This window comes from Triturus cristatus, chromosome 7 (assembly GCF_964204655.1).
Source record: "Triturus cristatus chromosome 7, aTriCri1.1, whole genome shotgun sequence".
Taxonomy (NCBI): Eukaryota; Metazoa; Chordata; class Amphibia; order Caudata; family Salamandridae; genus Triturus; species Triturus cristatus.
The window spans coordinates 1,429,658,107-1,429,683,329 of NC_140590.1; the positions used below are offsets into that span (position 1 = coordinate 1,429,658,107).

Here is a 25,223-nt window from a genome sequence, read left to right on the forward strand (position 1 = left end):
TCCCTTCTTAGCATAGATTGCTCTCTCAAGCCTATAAGTAGAAAACAATCTGGCTTGCCATTGGCCAAAAGATGGGGGGTTCAGATCTTTCCAGTACATAGCAATACAAATTCGTAGGATGGTCATTGCAACAAACAGTAGTGCACCCCCTTCTTTGAGATCAAGTTGGTTATGCAACCCTAACATAATAGTAGCTGGCCCAAGCTGAATATCCAAAAAGCGGACTCTACTTAGAAACAATTGTACATCCTTCAATAGCATCTCTAGTTGTGGGCATGTAGCGAACATGTGGACAGAGTCTACACTATATTCTGAGCAGCGAGGGCAGGTAGTTCCGGGGCCGGTTGTCCATTTGGCAACTCTGCTAGGGGTTATGTACATAAAATATTCCGTCTTATAGAATTGTGCTTGCAATTTAGGAGATAACAGATATGTTTGTGCTAAGCCCAAGGCGGTACTGAAGACATTAGGTGGAGTATTTAGTTTCGCCTGCCATTTAGCATCTATTTTACTTAAATCATCTGGTCGTAATTTGTTCATTATACAGTAGACCACTCCTATTCTTTGTAGGTTAGAGCCAAGCAATTTATCTATAAGACCAATCGCTACAAACCCTGCAGATCCTCCAGTTTTATTGGCTAAATAATTCATGATGGCATTATACTGAAATATCTGGTTGTTATTCAGATTATAGCTAATTTTCAGGTCTTCAAATGATCGAACACTGCTAGCGCCATAAAAGTCTCCTAATTTACAAATGCCTGCCAGATACCATTGTCGCAAATATGTATTTTTAAATATGAGTGGCAGATTTTCATTATTTCTAATGGGAGTATAAAAATTAAGTTTGGCTATTCCGAATATTTTACGAATATTACTAAAGACCTGGTAAGCATTAATCATCGTCTTAAATCTAACTCGCTTATAATAGTTGAATTCCAAATGTCGCCACAGACACCCCCTTACGCTATCCCCTAGAAGTAAAAAATAAGGGGAGGGCAGGCCAGACGGACTAAAAGTGTAGTTCTCAGACATCAATTCGCTACAATATTGTAGGGAAGCAGCCCAATAATAAAGTTTTAAATTGGGGAGAGCCCAGCCTCCCCTCGGTAAAGTAAGAAAACTATAGGCCCTTCTTGGCTGTGTATATGACCAAATAAACTGAGTAAAGATTTGTTGAAAAACTAAGAGTAAACAACTATTAAATGCCAGCGGGATTGTACGAAAAAAATAAAGCAATTTAGGGAAATACGTCATTTTTAGGATATTACATCTTCCCACGATAGATGGTTAGATGTAGGTTATCTATTTTCCTAAGTGATTTCCTCATATTGATTGCCAATGGTGTCAGATTTTCTATAACCAGGGTATCTAAATCAGAGACAATATTAACTCCTAAGTATTTTGCTTTATCAGTAATTCGGTTATCTTCCCAGGTTACTTTTTTATTAACGACAATCTGCGTTTTTGTTCTATTTAAAGCATAGCCAGAGATCATTCCTAATTCCTGAGTTTCTTGCTCTAAAGCCCTGATGGCCAGTTCTGGTTCAGGGGTTACTATGGCTATATCATCGGCGTAAGCCATGACCTTTGTATCTACGCCGAACCTAACCACGGGCGGAATCGAGGGATTGGCTTTGATTCTTCTTATCAGAGGGTCTATATAGAGAGCAAAGAGTAGGGGAGAGCAAGGGCACCCCTGCCTTGTTCCTCTTGTTATCTTGATTTGTTCTGTCAACTGACCATTAATTAATATTTTATCTGTGGTGTTCTGGTACAGTGCTTGCAAGGCTTGAATCATTCTAACTCTAAAGCCGGACCGCCGCATGATAACCCAGAGAAATTGCCAGGAGACCCGATTGAACGCCTTCTCTGCATCTAAGAGAATAAGCGTGATCGGGTCTCCTGTTACCTCTGCGGCATCAAATAACGTAATAGTCCGTCGGACATGCTCGGTGGTACCCTTTTTTTGGAATAAATCAACACTGCCACCTAGATACTAATGATTCAATATTTAAAGATATTCTAGTGGCAGTAACTTTAGAAAATATTTTAGAATCAGAATTAATTAATGTTATGGGCCTATATGATGACAACTCCAAGGGTGATTTATCTTTCTTAGGGAATATCACAATTTTAGCTGAGGACCAGGAATTCGGCGGAGGAGTCCCCTCAAAAATAGAGCCAACTACTTTCGTGAAAAGATCTTTTATTTGTTCTAAGAAGACTTAATAAAATTCGACTGGAAGGTTGTCTGTCCCTGAAGCTTTACCATCAGGGAGGCTAGCCAATGCAGCTGCAATCTCCTCCCAACCTGGAGGGATTTCCAGTGCGTCGTGTGTATCGGCGTTCAATTTGATTATTGGCGATCTCTCTAGATCTTTTTTAATATTATCTAAATCTTCGCTTGTTCCACTGATCTCCTCTGAATATAGCTTTTCATAAAAATTCCTAAAATCCTCCTTGATTTTTTTCGGATCAGAGGTTAACCCTTCAGTATCTGTATCCGTATTAATTGAAGTGATGGTGTTTGCAATTGTCTGTTGCCTGGTAGAAATGGCGAGTTGATGACCGATGCGTTCGCTCAGCTCATAGCATTTCTCTCTAGATACTGCCCATTTAGTAGCAATTTTTTCTGCTAATGCCACCCCCATTTCTGATTTCGGAACCGCGACCCTTATCTGTGCTTCATCAATTCCTGATCCAGCCTGGACCGCCTGTATTAGGTTTTTTTTCCGCTTCTATCATCTGTCTTTGTAGTGAATCCATTTGTATTTTTTCCTTTTTTATTCTTCCTGATTGAGAAGCGGAGTGTCTTCCCCCCCCCCCCTAATACCAGCTTTAAGAGTGTCCCAGACCACCATTACTGATGCAGACCCGATATTTATCCTCAAGAATTCCCGTATCCATTCAGCCATGTATTCCCGATAATTATTATCATATAACAAGGCATTTTCAAATGTCCAATTCGAGCCTAATCCCTGGCTCCCCCATCCCTCTAAGTTTAAAATAAGTGGGTTATGATCCGACAATAATCGGGGGGCGATATCGATTGAGCAAGCACATGTAAGAGCTGGGGAAACAAAAAAATAATCCAGTCTGGCTAATGACCGGTGTGGAGCGGAAAAAAAAGTATAACCATTCTGATCTGGCTTAGAGTGAGCCCAGACGTCCTTTAAGCCATGAGTGCTTAATAAATTGCGCAAAGCTCAAGAGACTTTGGGCTTTCTTCCTTCATAGCTCCAGGAATTATCTAAGTCCCAAATACTGGGTAGATTTATATTAAAGTCACCGCACAGAATTATCGGTGGTGGCCAGAGTGCTAGCTCTTGATTAATGTAATTTATCACACCAGGGTCATCTAAGTTACTCGCATAAACAGAACAAATCGTAAATATAAGGCTCGAAGATAAAGAGCACCTCGCTAGAACCCATCTTCCTAATGGATTAGATTTAACCTGATTCACAGCTAGTGTTTTACAAGCAAAAATCCCGACTCCCTTTACTCGGGCTCCTTGTGTAGTTGCCCCGATTAATTTGAAACCTAAAGAATCCAACAAGAAAGAAATAAACAAAGATAAGCATACAATTTATGTTCTCCATCTCCCCCCTCAACAACCCCCTTTTCACCACTTCCCTTCCCTCCAACCTTCAGTAAGAAAAAAAGAAGAAAGAGAAGGCCAATAAGACCCCCCCTGTTGCTTTAAAGCTTAGGTTTTAAGAAATTCATCCCCAAGTTCTAAGTTTAAAATTTCATTTTCGTTTTCTCCCCGCTATTTCCTTTAGGTATTTGCCAGCTTTAATCTCGGATAAGAAAATCCGGGTCGAGCCTCAATCCTACTTCTTGATGCCACTTATGTGCTTGTTTTGGAAGTGTAGTCCATTAGTAGGCACTGGAAAGAGGCTGGCACCTCGCAGGTGATTGTGCATTGCTGGGATGCAAGTGGCTCACCAAGATTGTTAATGATCGGACATTTTTTATAATTTCCATTATTACTGGTACATTATGTCTGTCATGTGAGAGCTTTTGCTAAACTTTGTTTCAGAAAGTGAATATTAAAGTTATCAGTATTTTACTTTCAATTCTGCTGCAGGTGTAAAGGTTCCTCGCAATTTTCGACTGTTGGAAGAACTTGAGGAAGGCCAGAAAGGCGTTGGAGATGGAACAGTTAGCTGGGGCCTTGAAGACGATGAAGATATGACGCTCACAAGATGGACAGGAATGATTATAGGACCTCCAAGAGTAAGTTTTATAATATTCACTGCATTGTCATTGAAATAAACATTGTACATCAGAACATATTATAGGTTTAAATATTTAATGTGAAATCAAATGGCGCTCTGCTAATATTACTAAAAATAGCATTGAGAATTGTTTTAAATTCATTGTGTATAAAATCTCTTGTCCCTATTTGGGATAATCTGCGTATCTGATGATAAATGCTTTAGTGCAAGTTCTGGTGCTTCTAAGTGTGCATGCCCTTAGGCGCTGAGATTGTAAAGTACACCTTTCTGGGAAAAGCTACTAGAGTGTGTTCCAAACTTGTGTTCACTTCTGACTTTTGCCATTTCTATAGTTGGAAAAAATAGATAATTATTTTAAAACTCCAATAACCCCAGATACTGAGTTAAACATCCTGCCATGGCACCTGTACAAGTTATTTATTGTTCACCCTCATTTTCTTTTCAGGAGCACACCTGCATTGTCCCTTTGGTTCTGACTCTGGGGTTTTACCTTCAGGCTGTTAGTTTGGCACTTAGCATTTTCATTTGTGACTCCATAGGCACCGTTGAGGCTATTCCTCTGGAATTTTCTTTATATATATATATTTTTTTTATGTACCATAAAATATTCATGTTTTTTGTTGTTCAGCTGTTTACACTTACCTCCCTTGGAGTGCAAGTGTTTGTTGCTCTTGGGTCTCATATGCCCTAATTCTGTTCTTGGAGGAGTGTGAACCTGTGTCCTGCTCTGTGACCAGCTAACCTGTCCTGCATCTTAAAGCAGATGCTAAACCGCTGCTCAGAGAAAAATGTTAGCTAAATGAGACTCATAATAGGCTTATATGGTGTAAACAAAGGAAACGGGTAGCTAGGGCCTTTCTCATTTAAAATTCTGTGGCAGAAGCATAGGACTTTGAAAGTCACTCTGTCCTGTACAGGGACGCTTTGTAGTTCTACAAGAGCCGCCCCTAAAAGGTGAGAATATCTGGATGTTAAGTAACATACGGGCTGTGGTATTCTGTACTCTCTGCAACCTTCTGATTCTGCCTTTTGCAGCTCCAAGATATAAAGCATTGCAGTAATCCAAGCAGGAAACCATCACCGCCTGGATGATGTTTTTTTGCTGCCTGTGGTAGCAAATCTAGGATTTTACAGTCTTCAACATGCCATAGCAAGTGCCGGCCAAGGCTGAGATTTGTTCATCAAAATACAGTGTAGTATCAAACCAAACTCCTAGGTTTTTTTTATCTTCGGTTTAGGGACCGGGTCAGCCCTAATTCGGGAGGCCACCAAGCATGGGACCAGATAGAAGGTTGTTTGCCTACAACCAAAATGTAGTTTTTTTCTGCATTTAATTGCAAACAACTACATTTTATCCAGTTGGCCAGATCTACTAGACATGCTCTTTCCTATTGTAAATGGCATCACAAGCAGTGGATCACCCAGTACTTCCTGAGTTTTGTACCATGTACAAGCAAACAAACTGTACTGTATCTTCCAATTTTCCCTCAGACTATTGACAGTGACCCAGTGCCCGCCAATCAATCGGTCAAAAAGGTGGCTTGTAAATGATGACCACTCACCTGTAAGTCTCAAGGCGCTGGGTGAGAGGGTGGGGGGCTGCTGGTCTGTCGAGGGCGATGTGGTTCAGTCGTAGAGCCAGGTCTTGAGATCCTACCTGAATTTAGACCGTGACTGTGATTGCCTGAGGTGGAGCGGTAGGGTGTTCCAGGTCTTTGCTTGGAGGTAGGAGAAGAATCTTCCATTTGTGGTCTTGCGAATATGTGGGACGGTAGCCAGGACCAGTTGAGCGGAGGTCTCTGGTGGGTGCGTGGAATGCGAGGCGGTGGTTGAGGTATGCAGGTCCTGCGTCATGTAGGGCTTTGTAGGCATGTGTGAGGAGCTTGAAATTGATTCTTTAGTTGACTGGAAGCCTGTGGAGGTTTCTCAGGTAACTGGTGATGTTGCTGCAGCAGGGGATAATGAGGATGAGTCTGGCAGAGGCGTTCTGAATGTTCTACATTTTCTTGAGGAGTTTGATTGATGCCGACGTAGAGTGTGTTGCCTTAGTCGATTCTGCTGCAGAGTGCTTGGGTGACTGTCTTTTTGGACTCGGTGAGGATCCACCTAAAGATCTTACGGAGCAGGCGTAGCGTGTGTAGGCTGGATGATGAGAATGTGTTGATCTGTCGGCTCATGGTGAGGAAGGAGTCTAGGATAGTTTTGTGTGTGTCTGTATGTTCCAAGTGCTGTGGGCCACCAGGAGTCGTCCCAGGCAGTGGGGATGGAGCCCATGATGATAACTTCGGTCTTCTCTGAATTGAGCTTGAGGCTGCTGTTCTTCATCCCATTGTGAAAGTGGTTCTTGGCGACTCTGGGTTAGTTGGTGAGGGAGAAAATCAGCTGGGTGTCATCGGTGTAGGAGACTATGTTGAGTCCGTGGTTCCTGAGGATCGATGCAAACCGGGCCATGTAGATGTTTGGAAAGAGTGGGGTTCTGGAAGGAGCCCTGAGCTACTGCGCAGCTGATCTCTGTGGGTTCTGAGAGGAATAAAGGTAGCCTGACTCTGTTCTGCCAATGAGGAAGAAGCGGATCCATTTCAAGGCTTTGTCATGGATGCTGGTGTTGAGGAGTCATGTGCAATGGGTGTGGTGAGAGACGGTATAAAAGGCAGCCTAGAGGTAAATAAGTATTTTTCACAAATCCCAAAATCCATGCTGCCACTCAGACAAGCAAAAGATGCCACATGTAGTGTGGAGTTCGCGGAAAGTATGCGCAGACGGTTTCATAGTGCGGATGAATCGTCTTTCCTAAGGTCCGTTGGTTAAGAGCTGGTGATTCAGCGGTCTTGCTATGGCCATGTTTGCCTCTTGTTTATCAAAAGAGGAGACAATTAAGGGGGGGCTTTTTTGAGGGGCAGCATAAGTGCCCTCTATAACCAGATCAAAATGGAGTATGCAGTTCCTGAAGTGACTAGAGAGAAGTGCAATTAGCGGTCTACCTGGAAGGAGGATGGGGAATTCCTCCTTTTGGATTTGGGGCCCTCACACACCCAGCCAGCTTGGTGTCATGCTTCATCATTTTGCATGCTCCTCGTCAGGTCGGCGCTGCAATACCTGACGGACATCCTCAGTGGGGGCTCTTTGGTGGAGATCTTTTAATACTTGCCGTTAAGGTGAGTGCATGTAAGGGGCCAAAGAGTGTAGACGTGTAGTGAAATGGTGTATAAAAAAGTTAGTTAAAACGAGGAGAGGAAGGATCCGTGCAACTAATTTAATAATCCTGTCTCCCACCCTGGTTAAAAGGGGAGTATTGGCAACTGTCTTCAGTAATGTTGTAGGCAGCTGCTCAAAGTCTCATGCGGTCAACATGTTTCTTGCCTTGTATGTCCCCTAGGGGATCAGGCGGCAATTCTTCAGGACCTATAAATAAAAAGTTGTGATCTACACTATATGACTAATAATGAGGTGTAGTAACCTAAATATTACCAGTCTTGTGGCACCAGTGGCGTCCCATGTCCGTGGGTGCAGTAGACCATCTAAGAGAGAGCACAAATGTATAAAAACAATAGTCACTTTTCTGACTAACTCTAGTCGGATTGTCACATCGCCAATTATCTGAATGGTATCCAAAAGTTTCTAGCACAGCACTGTGGTACTAATTACATATGGAGAAATACAGAGTGGAAGTGGCGTATAGTAGTAAAGCTTGTGGCACATTAAAATAAAGAGAAAAACAAAGGCGTAGGTAGTGGCAGACCAGCAGCAAAGTACTAAAAAGTGTGGCCACTCATCTATATGAAGTATAAGACTGGCCCCATCGGGATTACGGCATCAAGTGGACACGTTCATCCTACAAGTGTCCTGTAAGGTGTGGCCATCATGGAGGGTAATGTAAAAAAGGTTCAGCAAGTTAAAAGGGCGATATCTACGGAAGGCAGGCTGGGACGTGGTGGACCCAGCCTTTGGTGATAGCGTTAGCGAGGTAGTACATCACTGAACGGAGGTTCATGCCTTAGACCGCCCGAGGGTGGAGTCCGCCTGAGTGAAGTGCTCACAGGGTGATGCACAGACGCGGACCAGGAAGCGATAGGTCCAGAAGGGTCCAGCGCGCCCTCAAGGTCCTGCCGTCCGGCGTCTTACATGCCAGCGAAAAGCAGAGGCCTCCGCCCATGGCAAACGCGAGGCACATTATCAGTTCCCTAAAATGTAAGGAACTTTCACGTTAGACAGCACGATGTTAACTGCCAATGTATCCTGGAACGTTGGTGGATCTTACCTTGTTACCTCCTGTGGGGAAGAAAGGTAGAGTTACTTACAGTAACTCGCGCCCACTCTTCGGGAAACCTGATCCTGTATGCCGGTTCCAGGAAGGTGGCTTACCAGCCCAGGACCTGCTGCTGATATACCCGGAAGTGGTGCGCAGTGTCAAGCAACCACGTCGTAATGTGCGAGCTAAAGCGCTACCCACCCAGTATCAATGCGAGTCAGAATGGAACCATGTTGGGGTCAGAGGAAGCTACTAGAAACGGGCGCCATCTTAGAGTGGAGTGACACGTAGTGCGTGTGCACGCTGGTTCATGGCATCGTGAGGGACCACGATGATGGAAGTCTAGATAAAAATAAAAATAATTGGAAATTAATTAGAAGTCATAAAACAGCCATCGCTCACGGGTTTCTACTTTGAAGGATGAGTCGCTATGGTTTAAAGTGTAGGTACATAAGAACAGTGCGGTATGCAGACCCTCTATGCTGGCATGTGTCAGCCAGCCAACCAGGGTAGGCATGTCCAGTGATTGAGAGGTAACTGATACTGGTAGGGCTGAACCCTAGGAGGTCCAGTGTTGTTGATGTAGTAGGTATAGTGTTGTTGATGTAGTAGGTATCAGTGGGGTTAGACCTGAGAGATGTTGTGAGGTTGAGGAGCTTGTCCGTTATCTCCCAAGTTGGTGGTTATTCAAGGTGCTCCAGGGGATCTCCTTGTTTAGCCCATTTAGGTCAGAGTTCAAACGGTGGACCCAGCGTTGTTCAATTTGGAATAGCGCTGCAGGAGTGATAGATGCGTGTGCTTCCAGGATCAACCATTTGAGTGATTCACAGGTGTGCTGGCATGTTAAAAAATGGGTGTAAAGGCGTGTTGTGGTCTTGTGGCACCTAATGTTGCTCTTGTGTTCCGTTATACGACTCTTGACTGGTCTAGTAGTCCTACCAACGTAGGTGAGATTACATGGGCAGGATAGAAGGTAGATGCAATTTGCCGTGTTGCAGTTAGTATGCTTCCGCATCTGCCATGTGAATTTATTAGCAAAGTTTATCTCCTTAATGTGTTTAGTCTGGGGACACACTGAGCAAGATCCGCATGGATAATGGCCAGTAACTGGAGGTAAACCCCATACGCATCTTTGATTGGGTCCGTTCTTGGATATTGGTCTGGTGTGTATTAGTAGATCCTTCAGATTGCCTGTTCTTTTAAATGCAAACCTGGGGGTTGGTAATGATAGATCCCCTGTATTCAGAATGCCCCAATGTCTGCGAATAATCTTTCTAATCTGGTTTGACGCGGGGGTGTACGAGGTTACGCATGTGATTGCCTCAGTGGGTGTTTTTACAGTTTTGCAGCGTGAATCTTTCTGGATTCACTATGCTGTGCATTATTCCGCGATCTTGTGGTTGGGTCCGGATTCGTAGTCGTTTTTTTTTTTTTTTTTTTTTTTTTTTTTTTGTAGCCCAGGTGGGCGGCGACGACCCACCATTTGGTGCACCTCTCGTGACGTCGTCGTGCTTCCTGCGGAAGTCCCACCTTTGGGGCGCCATCTTCAGATTCTTTTTTCTGCCGTTGGGTCTGGATCGTCATCGGGAAGCTCCAGAATTACAATCGAAGGAAGAAGAAAGAAAAGCGAGTTTCGTCGATAACTACTACGAAGATATCACAGGAAAGGAAGAGATTACATCAGGAGCGCGAAGAAAGGAAGTTTTGCGCCTTTTTCTTCGACGCCCTTGGAGAATGCGCACTCAGAGGCCCTGAGCGCAATGGACAAGACGCCATTCAAGTTCTGCCCTAACTGCCACCACAAGTTCGCGCAGAAGGACTAGCATCGGGTCTGCAACCTCTGCCTACCGGTCGACCACCAGAGTAAGGACTGCAACGCCTGCTCAGCCTTCGCGCCGAAGACGCTCCGGGTGAGAGATCGGCAGAGAAGAGCCAACGCCAGCATGGATGGCAAGGGTAAGGCCCCGTCGCTCTACGATCTGGGCCTCTCCACGGACGATGAGGACAACGTCGCCGAGGGACCCGAAAACTTCACGGTCGTAGAGACCGACAAGAAAAATGAAGAAAAGGTAAGAGAATCGTCGAGCTCAAAACAGAAAATATCTCAAACCCGAGGGTGACTCGAGAAAATCAGAGTCAAAGTCCACGAAGGGAGCCCCGGCGCCGAAAACTTCGACGACCAAGGGGGGAACCATGGACAAGAGGCCGAGCGGATCCTTCGAAAAGGACTCCCTGGTGCCGAAAGACGCCGAAAGGCAAGGATCGTCGAAGACCACCCATGAAACTCGACGCAGAAAGAACGGTCGACGTAAGTTCCGTCGAAAAGGCCCGCGGTCGACGCCGAAAGCATCTCCGAGATGGAGAAAAAGAAGAGGCGGCTCGAGGCCGAAATTGAGAACATCCTTCAAAGGAAGAAGGAGTTCGACGCCAAGATGTTGGAATTCAAGATTCCAACGGCTCCACTGATGAACGTCGTCGAGGACGAATTCGACACCGAGGGGCTGACGAGAGATCTCGAAGAGGAAGACGAGACCTATTATGAAGGCGAAGCCGAGGAAGAAGACCAGCAGTCGTTCTACAGCTCGGCGCCATCTACCAGCCACGACATCGAATGGCAGGATCTCGACACCGAAAACCCGGAGGAGCCCGTGGACACGTACCCTTCGACGCCTTCGCCACCCGACGACATCTGGGTGTACAATATGGTGGTCAGGAGCGCAGCGACAGCCTTCGGCGTCAAACTCGACGAAGAGAGGCCGAAAGCCGATTTCCTCCTCGAGACCCTGCTCCCCATCCAGACGAGGAGCCCATTCCTCCCCATGCTACAAAGTGTGATAAATCAGGGGAGAGAAGCCTTTAAGGAACCAGCGACCTGCCGTTCGATCACGCCCAGGACGGAGAAGAAGTATAAGCACTCTTCTCTGGACCCCCCTTACATCGAGGGTAGCATCACCGCCGACTCCATCATAGCTTCCACGGCCAGGAGAAGGGCCAACACACCAGCAACTTCGGGGCCACCACCTGATAAAGAAAGCAGGAGGATAGACCTCACAGGAAGAAAGGTCGAGAGGAACGCCGCAATGCACTGGCGCATGGCGAATTCCAATGCACTTCTCAATAGGCACCAGTACCAGCACTGGGACGAGATGGGGGAGCTAGTAAAGCACCTCCCCGAAGAATACCGCCAGAGAGCCTCGCACCTGGTGGACGAAGGTAAAAACATCGCCAACTCTTGTATAAAGACGGCGTTGGACGGGGCAGAGACTTCGGCAAGACTAATGGCCATAGGGGTCACCGAGAGAAGACCTGCATGGCTAAGAATCTCGGGATTCAAACCGGAGGTGCAGAACAACATCCTTAGCACCCCCTTCAACGGAGAGACACTGTTCGGAGCAACAGTAGACGAGAAACTCACCCAGCTGAAAAAAGAAAACGAAACGGCGAGGTGCATGGGGGCCCTACAGCTGAGGGGAATGAGGCGAGGCAATCCCTCGAGGAGACCCTACGGTCGGGGAGGAAGCCAGCAGGGGGCGTCGCACCAGACGTTCCAGCAGGGTCAGTAGGGTGATAGTCACGGACAACAAGGTCAACAGAAGCAAAACTGGCAGTACCAACCTCGGGGCCAGTCCTTTCGCGGGAGAGGGAACGGACGTGGCCAGAGGAGGAGAGGGGGTGACCAGCCCTCATCAAAGTGACTCAGCACGCAAGAGGACGCCTACCCTCGACATGCCCCCAAGGGTGAGGCGCAGTACAGTAACATCAGGGGGGAGAGAAGAATCAAAAGCCTACGAGCATACAACACCAGTAGGTGGAAGACTGAGGTTCTACCTTCAGGAGTGGCGGCGTATAACCACAGACAAGTGGATACAGAACGTCATGCAGTACGGATACTGCGTAGATTTGGAGAAAAGACCTCCAAACAGAAGACCAAAGGGAAGGCAGAGATCGGCTCAAGAACTGGCCCTACTCAGAGAAGAAACACTGAAACTTCTAGAAAAAAGAGCCATAGAGGAAGTGCCGTTCAGAGAACGCAACAAAGGGGTCTACTCAAACTACTTCATGGTCCCTAAAGTAGACGGAAACCTCAGACCCATCCTGGACCTGCGTTACCTAAACAAGTTCATCAGAACGCAGAAGTTCAAAATGACTTCGCTGCTGGAGGTACTGCCCCAAATAAGAGACGGGGACTTCATGGTCACCGTGGACCTCAAGGATGCCTACCTGCACATCCCAATAAACAGAAGACACAAGGGCCTTCTAAGGTTCAACATCGACCAGGAACACTACCAGTTCACAACCCTGGCCTTCGGATTAAAATCGGTGCCAAGGGTTTTTACAAAATGCCTGTCGGCGGTCGCGGCCCACCTACGAAGGCAGGGGATCCATGTCTACCCCTACTTAGACGACTGGCTGGTCAAGGCAAACTCACGCGAGAGGCACGCAAAACGCGTAACAGACACTCTGACGAACCTGGGGTTCTCGATTCACTGGGGGAAGTCATCGCTGGAACCGGAGCAGGTGAAGATTTTCCTGGGAGCAAAAATCAACTCCCTGAACAGCACAGTGGTGCCCAGCGACAGGAGGACAGATGCCCTACTGAAGGAGACGCAGCTCTACCAGAAGGGGTGAGCTCTGACAGTGAGGTCAGTGAGCAAGAGGATGGGGATGATGGCGTCGTGTATCCAGCTGGTGCCGAATGTACGCCTGCACATGAGACCATTCCAAGAATGGCTACAACAGCAATGGTCACAAGCAAACGGAAGTTGGGAGGATCTAGTGGTTGTTACGCACGCAGTGCAGGAGGAGATGACTTGGTGGAACAGAGACAACATGACAGCAGGGAGAAGCCTGACACCACCAAACCCAACAATGACCATTACCACGGACGCATCGAAAAAGGGATGGGGAGCGCACATGGACAACCTCAGAGTGAGGAGTCTGTGGGCTCCAGCAGATGCGGTTCGCCATATCAATTACCTCGAGTTGAAAACTATCCTGCTAGCCCTGAAGGCATTCCAGAGGCACCTGTACAACCAGAGGGTGTTGGTTCAAACAGACAACACCACGGCAATGTTCTACATCAACAAGCAGGGGGGACACAGTCGTTCCCTCTCTCCTCTCTGGCACAGGAGATTTGGAGATGGTCCATACCTCTCAGGATAGATCTACTGGCAATTCACCTACCGGGGAAGGACAATGTGGAGGCAGACTGGCTAAGCAGGCAGACCTCTGCATCGCACGAGTGGGAGCTCAATGGCCAGGAAACGGAGAAGCTTTTCCGGAGATGGGGAACTCCCACAATAGACCTATTTGCAACACGCCAAAATGCAAAATGCCAAAGCTTCGCGTCCAGGCAACCAGATCAGCAATCCCAGGGAAATGCCCTATGGATAAGCTGGTCGAGGACATTTGCCTACGCCTTTCCACCGATACCCCTGTTGCACAGAGTGCTCGACAAGTGCAGAACCAGCAACATGACTCTGATCCTAGTGGCTCCGCAGTGGGCAAGGCAGACATGGTTCTCACAAATTCAAGAAATGGCACAAGGCAATCCATACAGGTTCGAGAGGAGAAGGGACCTGCTCTCCATGCAAAACGGAGAGGTCCTGCATCCAGAGCCAGAGACCCTCAACCTGGCGGCATGGCTCCTGAAGACCTAGAGTTCGCGCACCTTAGATTGCCTCCTAGCACTATGCGGGTGCTACGGGAGGCAAGGAAACCAACTACACGAAAATGCTACAGCGCAAAATGGCAGAGATTTACTGTGTGGTGCAGGAAGAAGGGCCTGCAAAACAGAATGACAAGAGACTCAACAGTACTGAGGTACCTCACACACCTTCTAAAGAGTAACCTCTGCTCGAGCTCCCTAAGGGTACACCTAGCGGCGATCGTTGCCTACACCAGAGGTGAGAAGGGTGGAAGTTTCTTCACTTCGCAGGTGGTGAAGAGATTAATGGAAGGAGCCAAAAGAATGGCCCCTCCGAAAAGGTTGCCGCCGCCGGCATGGAATCTAAACGTGGTTCTGACGGAGCTCATGAAGGCACCGTTTGAACCCATTCACAAGGACACACTGCAAATGTTGACGATGAAAACGGCCTTTCTAGTGGCCATAACCTCACTACGCAGGGTGAGCGAGCTTCAAGCACTAACACTACAGGAACCCTACATTCAGATTCACAAGGACAGGGTAGTCCTGAGGACAGACCCACACTTCATGCCCAAGGTGGTGTCGGCGTTCCACATGAAACAGAGTATTCAGATACCAAGTTTCTTCCAAAACCCGACTTCAAACGCAGAAAAGGCTCTGCATACCCTCGACGCTAGAAGAGCGGTGATGCACTACATTGAAAGAACCAAGGAACTCAGGAAATCAAAGCAGCTGTTTGTGTCCTTTGCTACTAGCTTCATGGGTAGACCAGTGACTAAGGGCACCATCGCTAGATGGATTGCCCTCACTATTCAATTCTGCCACAAACAGGCTGGACAGGAGCTAGCGGAGGGGCCTCAGGCTCACTCCACAAGGAAGAAGGGGGCCACCGTTGCCTTCCTGGCGAACACGCCCATCCAGGACATATGTCTGGCGGCAACTTGGGCATCTGTGCACACGTTCACGAAACACTACTGCGTGGACTTTCAGATGAACAAGGAAGCACAGGTTGGACAGAAGGTGCTTCAACACATTTTCAACGACCAACGCTCATCTACCGCCCAGCCACCACAAAATTAGGGAAAAACCGCTACAAAGTCTATGCACAGCATAGTGAATCCAGAAAGATTCACGCTGCAAAACGAATAGTTTCTTACCGGTCGGTGTAGTTTTGCAGCTTGAAGATCTTTCTGGATTCACTAGCGAACCCACCCACCTCCGCCAGGAAGATGAGGCTGGAGGAAGAGGGGGTGAAGTGGATAACATCAGGAGAAATAATAACGTACAGAAAATAAACAGAAGGACTATTCAATCGCCTAGGGTTTAAAATAAAAAAATAAAAAAGGGGGGGAAAAAGAACCCGAAGATGGCGCCCCAAAGGTGGGACTAACGCAGGAAGCACGACGACGTCACGAGAGGTGCATCAAATGGTGGGTCGTCGCCGCCCACCTGGGCTACAAAAAAAAAAAAAAAAAAGAAAGACTACGAATCCAGACCCAACCACAAGATCGCGGAATAATGCACAGCATAGTGAATCCAGAAAGATCTTCAAGCTGCAAAACTACACCGACAGGTAAGAAACTATTCGTTACAAGACATTAAATATAATTGGATCCAGTAAAGGGTTTGATTGCCCTAATGTATCACTACTTGAGTGTTTTTCAAGTGCCTTTGTTACAAAAATACTAAAAGCGCCGACCTCGTGTATGTCAAATGACACGAGTTTTGTAGACCCACGAACGCAGTAGTTTCATGTGTATTTTTTTGTGTATTTTGTAAATAGTATTTCCATTTCATTGTATGTATTTTTTATTTTTGCTGGTATTTTCATTGCTTTTTGGAATACATTGGAAAGATTGAATATATGACGTCATTTTATATTTTCGACACTTTATTGTATAGGAATGTCTACAAATGCAGTTCTTAGAAATGAAACCCTTTGCCTGCATGGGTGTGAGTAGTTGACAGTGTTTGTTCTGGGCGGGGGAAGGGCCCTCTGAGCAGTCTAGGAGTCTTGTCATCCATCCAGGGTCGCCCGGGCCCTCTTCCAGGCGCTAATCCTCTGACTGGGGCCCCGTGATGCTTCCAGGGACCGCTTGGACCCGCTCTGCCGCCACCGAGCCTAGAATGGGTGGGGGCAGGTTTTTTAAAATCCCTTTTTGAAGCTCCTACTCTGGTATTTCCAGTGCGCAGCGGTCAGTCACAGGCCGGCACATGGCATCGCCAGAAGACGTTTCTGTGGTTGCGGAGTTTGGGCTGAGCCGAAGAGCATGTCCTGTAAGTAGCCTGGCGTGCGTCCAATAGGGTGGTTCGTGTTCCACAGTGACCCATATTTAATTTGCAGAGTAAAGCACAGTGCGGCAATAGCATTATACAAGTTTATACAAGTAATTTACCCAGGGTCACAAATGCTTGTCAGCCTGGGCGGCCAGGATTAAAATGCAGAGCCTCAGAATCGACAGTCCATAAATTAGCAGCTGAACTTTGTTCTACCATCCCTTTTTGTTTCATTTTGGGTTCAGTACACGTTCTTATGGGGATTACTGGTTACCATGAGTAATGTGTTTAATTCAGTGTAATTGTACAGATGTGTGGATTTAACTTTTGACGTGGGTTGGACCACATTTGTTCATAAATGTTGCACGCCATAACGTTTCATGTGTAGCCTGGTGTGCTGATAGTGGTTGCTCCTCACCTCGTCTCAGACCACGTGTTGTCATTCAAGCATTGCAGTTTTCGCCCCAGGGCTGTGGCCGGAAGGTAGGGGCTCTGGTGGACCATACTGGTCCGGATGCTAGGGGCTGCCCTTATCGGTTGCAGAGTTATCGGTATTAAAACAGTTTGTGGAGTGGGGCACTGTTGGTGTTTGTTTTTAACCAGAAAAAATAATGTTAATTAACCCCAATGCTATGTTTTTTTTTTGTCAGTTTGCAAAAAATGTATCTGTAATTTCTCCAAATGGTTGCACTTGGACAATTCCTTGGGAAGGAGGCCTGGGGGATACGTTCTGCTGCTCAGTGGCGTAAAGGTGGAGGGAAACTAGACTGGGAGAGAGATTTTCACGGCAAGTTGGAAGATTTTAGGTTAACGACATGCACTTCATCCACCACCAAGACTTGTCTGTCAAAAACTTTACACCACACTCCTGCCGTTTTAAACGCTGTAAATAACCAACCCGGTGTTACTATCGCCCAGTTTAAGGCTCTGCATTTACCACCCTTAGAAGGATGGAAGCCTTAGTTGTCCTCGCTGGGTTTTGGATTTATGATCTGCAGATCACCACATTACAGAAGCAAGCATTCAAGTGACTGAGCCCTCCTGCTAACACCACCGGCCATGTCACAGTTCTCAGGGTACAGAGTGCCCCTGCCAGGGCCCTCTCTGAGTTTACCTACCCCAGGCTCTGGAAATTCCCCCCAGAGCTGCAGTGTAGGCATTTCAATCTGAAACCCGGATTCGTCTAAAAAATACATAGGGACCCATCTGCAACGCAGTGTTTTCATGGAAAATAGACGCTGCAACTTTTTGACGCAAGTTGAGAAATGTGTGTGTTGGAACCCCAGAAGGGGAGGTCACGTAACTTGTGGAGCAGGGTTTATTTGTGGTGTGAGGTCTCACAGGAGAAAGATGCTCGCGGGCTGCAGCAGGTTTTAGTAGAAGCAAGCCGAATATTTCAACATTTTCTATCCATATTGAGTACATGGACACGCTGCTCTTTTGCTACCTGTATTGTGGGGAATGGGCACGTCCAGAGCAATGCAGTGCCAGTTTTGTATACCCGGACAGGCTTGCAGTGTGCGCCTTCTGTGCTGGAGATGGAACGGTTCTGCCAACTGTCTTCTTGTGCGCTGGGCGATGGCGCCTGCAGTGGGGACATTGTCCGTGCCACGTTTGCAGATGCAGGGGTGTAGCTTGGTCAGTATTATAAAGGGGGAGGCTGAGACTTCCTCACAAGTGATATAGCGTACCCAATTTAAAAGCACAGTGGATGGCCTGGGACATTGTTTGCTGCACGTGCTTAGAAGTGCTGGAGAGAGTAGTGTCATGGCGCACGGAGACTGCGCAGGCGCGGAGAGCTGGTGTGATGTGCTCCAGGGTGCAGGAGTCATCGCTCCTACTATAAACCAGCCCGGGAGTGATGCGCGGCGCGTGTGCCCGCCGCTGCAGGCAAAACCAGCGCGACCAGCGCTGACCACATCTGTTTCCAATTAACGCGAACGCGATAATTGGAAACAGATGGCATTCATGCTCGCTCCTGAGCACCCTAGGCCAGGGAACAAAGAAGGTGGGACAATCGCTTTCCTGGACCAATTGCATGCTGTCTTTCTTAGACACATTCAAAGGCCAATTGCGGGTGATTAAAAAAAAAAAAAAGCACACGCGCGTGTTTAGGATATAAAATCCCTTACTAAAGCCTAGCTGTGCAGCGCATGCGCGCTGCCTCAGGCGAGACCTAAACATGGATGCCTGTTATTGGTCGAGAGGTCAATTTTTCCTGTGAGACTTGATGCTCTCGCAGGAGCGAGTGTTCTGATTGGCTGGCTGTTGAAATGTTAGAAATGAAATGGCTGCCGTTACTGTTTACAGTGAAAAATTGAAGGTGTTGTGGGAATGAAGTAAGCTATATAAGGGGGCAGCAGAAAAGCATGCTGTTCCCCTAGATTTAAAGAGGAGGTGTCTACGGTCTAAGCACTGTGAAGAAAATAAATGTGTTTTGTCTTTAACTAATTTTTACGATCTCCTGGGACTCCTGCAGGATCTTGAATACTAAAAAGAAGTAGATGAGTTCTCAATATGCTATATTAGCAGGAATGCACATTGTGTTCTTTGTTTTTGAGAGGAAGTGTGTAAGAGAATGTTACTGTGATAATTAGGTTAAATCTTTTTTTATTTAAATGTTACAATCTTGCGGGATTGTGAAAAGTAGGAAGAAGTAGGTGGTGATTGAGTACACTCTGATATGCACACTTGTTACTGTACGAAGGTGTCTTACTGGATATGGTGTTTATTCGACTACTATTTATGCTCATTGTTTTAGGAGAGTTGAGTAGAGTTAAGGCTCAACCAAACAGCCTACTATACACACCCATCCTCTGAGAGAGAATTCTGAAAGGAAAGCCCAGTCCCTCCACACCCTACTACGCACACCTATCATTATATAGAGAGGTCTCAGCAGCGAGTCCAGCTCCTCCACACACCCTACTATGCACACAGTCCCCTGAGAGAGCGGTCTAAAAGGAGAGGGTAGTCCCTCTCCACACCCTGCTACCCACTCCTGTCATTGCGAGAGTAAGGACGCCTCAAAGATTCCTGGTGACATGTCTTGATATCCAAGTTAGAAAAACTAAGCAAATAAATAATTTCTATTGAATATTTATCTGTTTAATGCACACACGTTTTACAAAGATTTTGTAAACTGAACCAGATCTTGTAAAAAAAAAAAATGCATTCTTTACCGAAAATGTTAATACACATACATTATACAGTCATTCTAATGTGTATAGTCACAAAAATACCTAATTAACTTTTTTCTTTCATCCCTAGAAATTTCACACAAAAAAAGGTTGAAGTAATGTTAGTTGAGTGTAATATCGGTTTTCTTTTTGAGAAATAACCTTAGCAATTCTCTGACAAAAACAAATGTTAAAGTAACGTTATTGTTATGTGAATTTATCAGTGTGAACATAAACGTTCTGAACTACACAAAGAAAAGAAAAACACAGACATTCACCAGTTATAGTTAGCAGTGCTAACTATAAACCGGGCCACTGGAATTATGCAGCAGTGCAAGACCAAAGTATCCAGCAGGGGTGGCTAAATTAAGCGGCAAAAACGTGTAAATTATGCTGCCGTTTGTGGCAAAAGGCAATTTATGCAGCAGATTATGCGTCTAAAGATTTATTATTTGACACCTTTTGTAGCTTTATTCTTTACCTTCTATTGCCTGTTAACACTTTACAAGCGATAGACAAATAATGCAATAATTTAGACGTAAATGCTTGAGACTGACATTTGATATATAAAATAGATACAGTACACAACGTTATTTATCAATGCTTGTTGTCTGAAATTAAAACATGGGAACACTAATTGTTTAATTCAGTCCTCTGAAAGCCCTCCCAGTCTCTGAGTAAATTGGTTTGTGTACACTAAAGCTGCGATCTGTTTTAGCTGAGTTGGTTACTGTTTACACATATGAGGGCAAGAGCTGCCAACTTAGGTTTTAAGTATATAAAGAAGAGTGAAAGGCTCTAGCGGAACGGAGCAAAAGGAAAATAAATTACCTTCTCAGCTACACAATGGTTTTCATGCACAAAGGAAAAGACCAAAGTCCAAGTTTCGTTGTTTTTATTTATGAATTACTTTTTAACAGAATCCGCATGTCTCTAGGTGTTTTATTTACACAGTAACATTGTATTAACACCCAACAGATCAAGCATCTGACTGCATTGTCGTTTACACAAAGTTGCATGAAATATGAATTAAATTTTTTTGCTAGTGGATAAAAAATACTGACATGTCTCTCAAATCCGCAAGAGACCCTGAATGGGGTTTTATGTTAACTCCATGTGTAGAGCAGAAGGGCTATTTTTCTAAAGGTATACAGACGAAACTATTTTCCTCGTCTGTTGTTTTTTCTGGCCTGGTCCAAACTGAAAAACTCTCTTTAATTTATCCCTAGCTAAGAGCTACCACATTGTGTTTAGCTGTCTTCTGTATGTGAGCACATGCTAAGATCTTACACCTGAAAATGCAAATATAGAAAAGCGTGTACGACTTCTAGAAAACTTCTTATTGTACAAAGTCTTTCCTTCGGTAACTGTACAAATAATATGGTCCGGTTTTTCCGTTTTACATACTCTGTAGCATTTGCCAGCATTTTTCTTTAAGCAGATAACAAAGAAGCTGTGGGTGGAGTAATCATTCCAGCTTCTCTGGTTTTTAGGTCTCGACCTTGCTGTCGCGTAAGCGATCGCAAAGCGAGACTATAGAGAGCGGGTTTGAAAAGTGCTCCCAAAAAGCGGATTGCATGGCTAGCACGCGCACAATCACGCGCATCGTGCCGCCATGCAATCCGCCTTTTGGGAGCACTTCAAAGGGTCCGCTCCCCCGCCCCCAAGCGCGCGTGCGCGCGCGCCATGCTCCGCTGGGCTTGTCTTTTTTTGAAAAACTTTAATTGCGAGTCGCGCGTGCGGCCAATGCTTGTTAGTCACAGAGAGTTGAGCAGACATCGAGATTGTAAACTAGGTTCCAAATTCCAAAATCGGCAGCGCCTCGTCCTCTCTTTCAGCTAAAAGTGCTTCTTCAAATCCCCCTGCAGCTTTCCGACAACAAGCAACTAGGTTCCAAATTCCAAAATCGGCAGCGCCTCGTCCTCTCTTTCAGCTAAAAGTGCTTCCTCAAATCCCCCTGCAGCTTTCCGACGCCAAGCTTGGAAGAAAAAAAAACAGTACGACTTGTGGCTTCGATCGGCAGCCACCTGAGTAAAATTGGGATGGGTGTGATGTGATCACATTTTTTGACGTTTGATACAGTTCTCGTGGCAGAGTGAAACGCTCAGGTAGCCATCGAATGCATCCGCAATTATCCTTTAGCAGACGAGGGGGCGGATATCCCCAATCGCTTGAGAAATTAATTCCCTTCATTTTTGCAACAGACTAGTGACAGCGCCCGTCAACCGCCTCGCTGCAGGAGTACAGCGCGACTCTTCAAACTACAGATCGCCTGGAGAAATAGCAGCCTCCGTACAAATGGCGGCAGTCGATCTGCTTTCATCTGCAATCCGCTTCCACCTCCGCATGGCTACCCGCAGGGGCCAATCAGGGCTGCTGCAGGCATCGCCGCATGGGGGAGCCCAGAGTGGCCGCAGGGGGAGCGATGGATAACCAGCATTTGCAATGCAATAGGTCTTGCATTTACGCGAGTTTGAGCTATTGACATTGCAAATGAAAATGCCTTTTATTTTTGTTTTTTGTACATAAATAAAAGGCATTGTCATTTACAATGCCAATAGCTTAAACTCGTGTAAATGCGAGACCTATTGCATTGCAAATGCTTGTTACAGCAAGCCAAGGGGTGAAACAAAAGGGTCTCTTGACAGATTTAGGAGGATTGATTATAAACATGCCTTGCAAGATGTGAGGTGGGGCACGCACTTGAATGCTCAATGGCCCATTATGCGGCCTGAAAAGGTGATAATGCAATTCCTGCTGAAAAATCTGAATAATGCAAAAAGGACCACGGCCGCAGAATCTCATAATTCCAGTGACCCAGACTATAACTTGCGCCCTGCCATGCACTGCTTATCATCTCACTCATGACATGTTTTATGACATCATTATGACATTGACTTTGCTGATGACTTCACTGATGGTGTCATCCAAGCTTTTTTTCCGCATATTGCTGTATAAATTGCTATGACTTTACACGTAGCATAGTTCACTTAACCCCTTCGCTGCTGCGGACATTCCGCTGCAGCGCTGGGGGGGGCAGGGGGGCAGCGCGGTGGGCCTGTGCTCATGACGGAGCCGCTCCGTCATGAGCCACAGTTGAGCTGTGCTCATGACGGAACGGTTCCGTCATGACTCCGCCCATTTGCGTTGTCGCCCCGCACAGGCGGGGAAACAGCGCCGCGCAGGCGGAGCGGCCGCCGACAGGATTGTCATGACGGAACCGTTCCGTCATGAGCACACGCCAACCGTGGCTCATGACGGAACGGTTCCGTCATGAGCAGGGAAGGGGTTAATCAACCACAGATATATGGGAAACTCATTGAGCATGGTGTTAAATCTGTATACAACTGTTAAGAGAGCCAAAATTGTGAATGCCAATTCCAAAACGAATGCCCTACTATGAACCCTTGATGCACACTGAACCTAGATTAAGAAATTAAGTTGCTATCAATAGAGAACTGAGTACTGTGAACAGTGCTTACTCTATAAAGAGTTTACTTTATGCCACACTGTAAACACTGAAACTTTCATACAACATGCACCATGGACTATTAAAAAATATCCACTAAGAACAGAGCTCAATCTATGCAACAGCTGTCAAAAAAGACACTTCGCTAGACAAAACCAAGATATGAAGGTGCTAAACATTCTACTACCTGCAGCGTTCAGTCAGTTGAGAACACTTTACAGATAGCCCATCTTATGAAGCAAAACAAGCACACGTACATAGGTTAGTACCTGGTGCACACAGTCTTTGATGTTCTGTAAAACTTGTCATGCTGAGACAGTTCTCATCAATATTTCAAGGCTGCCTACAGTACTTAGTATGTAGTACGCAGAATATTTGTCCTGCTGGAAGCTTTTTCTGCTGTACCAAAGTACATATGTGAAACTTAATGAGCACAAATCTACTGTCATCTGTGAAAAAAAAATATTCTTGAATGCAAAGATTTGACATGTTCAGTACCTCTACACAGCTATGGTTCGTTAAGAAGACAAGTGTTTTCTAAATACTTAACACCCATTAGCTGAACCTAAACTGTACACAATTAAGTGGCAAAGTAATATGGTAGTTATCCGCCGCAATCTAAACTATAAAACAAACTAACACACTCATTGGATAATGTCATGAACAATGTCATAGAACATGTCATGAGTGATGTCATGTAAGGTCCTAAGCAGTGCATGGCGGGGGCGCAAGTTTTAGTTAACGCTGCTAACTATATATGGTAAATTTCAGTTTAAAAAAATAAATAAATACATTTTTTAGCTAAAAACATTAATGTTCACCCTGACAAATTCACGTAACTTTAACATGACTTTAGCCTTTTTTTTCTGTGAATTAATATTTATTATATAGATCAGCCCTCTTCATCCATTGGCCATCCGTTTGAACAGCACTTTTCATATGTTGGGCTGTTTTAATTTACGGTCTCCTCATCACAGCATGGGGGAGTGAGTCAGCTCACTTTAGCCATCGACTCTGGTCACTGAGAGTGACTGGTACTCTTGCACATGTGCACATCCATCTAGAAAGTAGTGCACTTCAGTGCTAGGATTGGTAGGAAAAGGTATGCTTTTTTTTTTCTTTAATCGGTCATTCTTGTATTTTACTTTTTTTCAAACGGATAAACCCCACGTTTAGACACTTGTACATTTTTACTTTTTTTTTAAAATATACTTTTAACTGGTAGTATCTGTTACATATGCGTGCAGAAAAACTGACCATGCCTGCCAGGGCAAGACCTGTAGGCTTGGCCAATGCTTGTTTATATTCGATCTCCTTCGCCCCCTGTGCAACACTTATTCTATTTCTATGTTTCTATTCCCCAATTTATGTACTTAGTTTACGGACCTAGGATGGATGAAATCTGAGGCTGTCTTGCTCAGTTAAATTCGACCTGCAGATCATTGCAGAGGACTGGGGCAAATGTCAACTTGCTAATCCAGTTGCTTCCCATCTTGCCTTGATTAAATAAGCTGCTAAAATGCATAGATGTCTTGTGTCTTTTCAGCAAAGGATCTGGAAACCTCTTCCATTGGAATCTGGTACAAGTGAACATATGTCTGATTGTGTCTGAACCGTAGCGCAGATTAACATTTTGTTTAAGCCTGGAATACTTGTGCAGTATGACAAATAAGTTCAGCTAGCCTTTTCCAGTCCTAAGCTTTCCATAAAACCAGTGTGATAACTGAGAATATTTGTGTTGCCTTTCTAATCCTTGAATGGTTTTAACAATGTTTTCCGATGCTTCACAGTGCCACTCTTGTTAACTTCAACACTTAGCTCCTTGTGTATAGTGAGATCCTAATGTATTCTGGCTTGTGAGGCGAAAGACTGCACGATATTAGTCTTTACATTTACTTCCCTCACATTTAAATAATTAATTGATATTTCTCAGTTCTTCTCTTAGAGCTTTGAAGTTGATTTTCTTTCATTGCAAAAAAGTTAGATTGGGAATACTTGCAATCCTGTCTGATGAAACCCTATTTAAAAAAAGAGCTTTTTATTGGAGCAGACATTGCTCTTGTCTAGAGGTTTGAAAAATGCATCAAGTGGAACTTGTAGTTCAGAATGTAATTCCTTTACCCATTGTGTGAGGATTTCTGAAAAGGGAAGCTTTATAAT

The 25,223-nt window shown here is 45.5% G+C and overlaps 1 protein-coding gene across 2 annotated transcripts in view; it reads left to right on the forward strand.

Moving 5' to 3' along the window:
* The window catches only part of UBE2V1 (ubiquitin conjugating enzyme E2 V1), a 128,488-nt gene that overhangs the window by 50,902 nt on the left and 52,363 nt on the right, over positions 1–25,223 (forward strand). For both annotated transcript variants that reach the window (XM_085619154.1, XM_085619153.1), the window contains exon 2: positions 4,095–4,243. In XM_085619154.1, the coding sequence (XP_085475280.1) occupies positions 4,095–4,243 (149 nt within the window). The remainder of the gene's footprint in view (positions 1–4,094; positions 4,244–25,223) is intronic.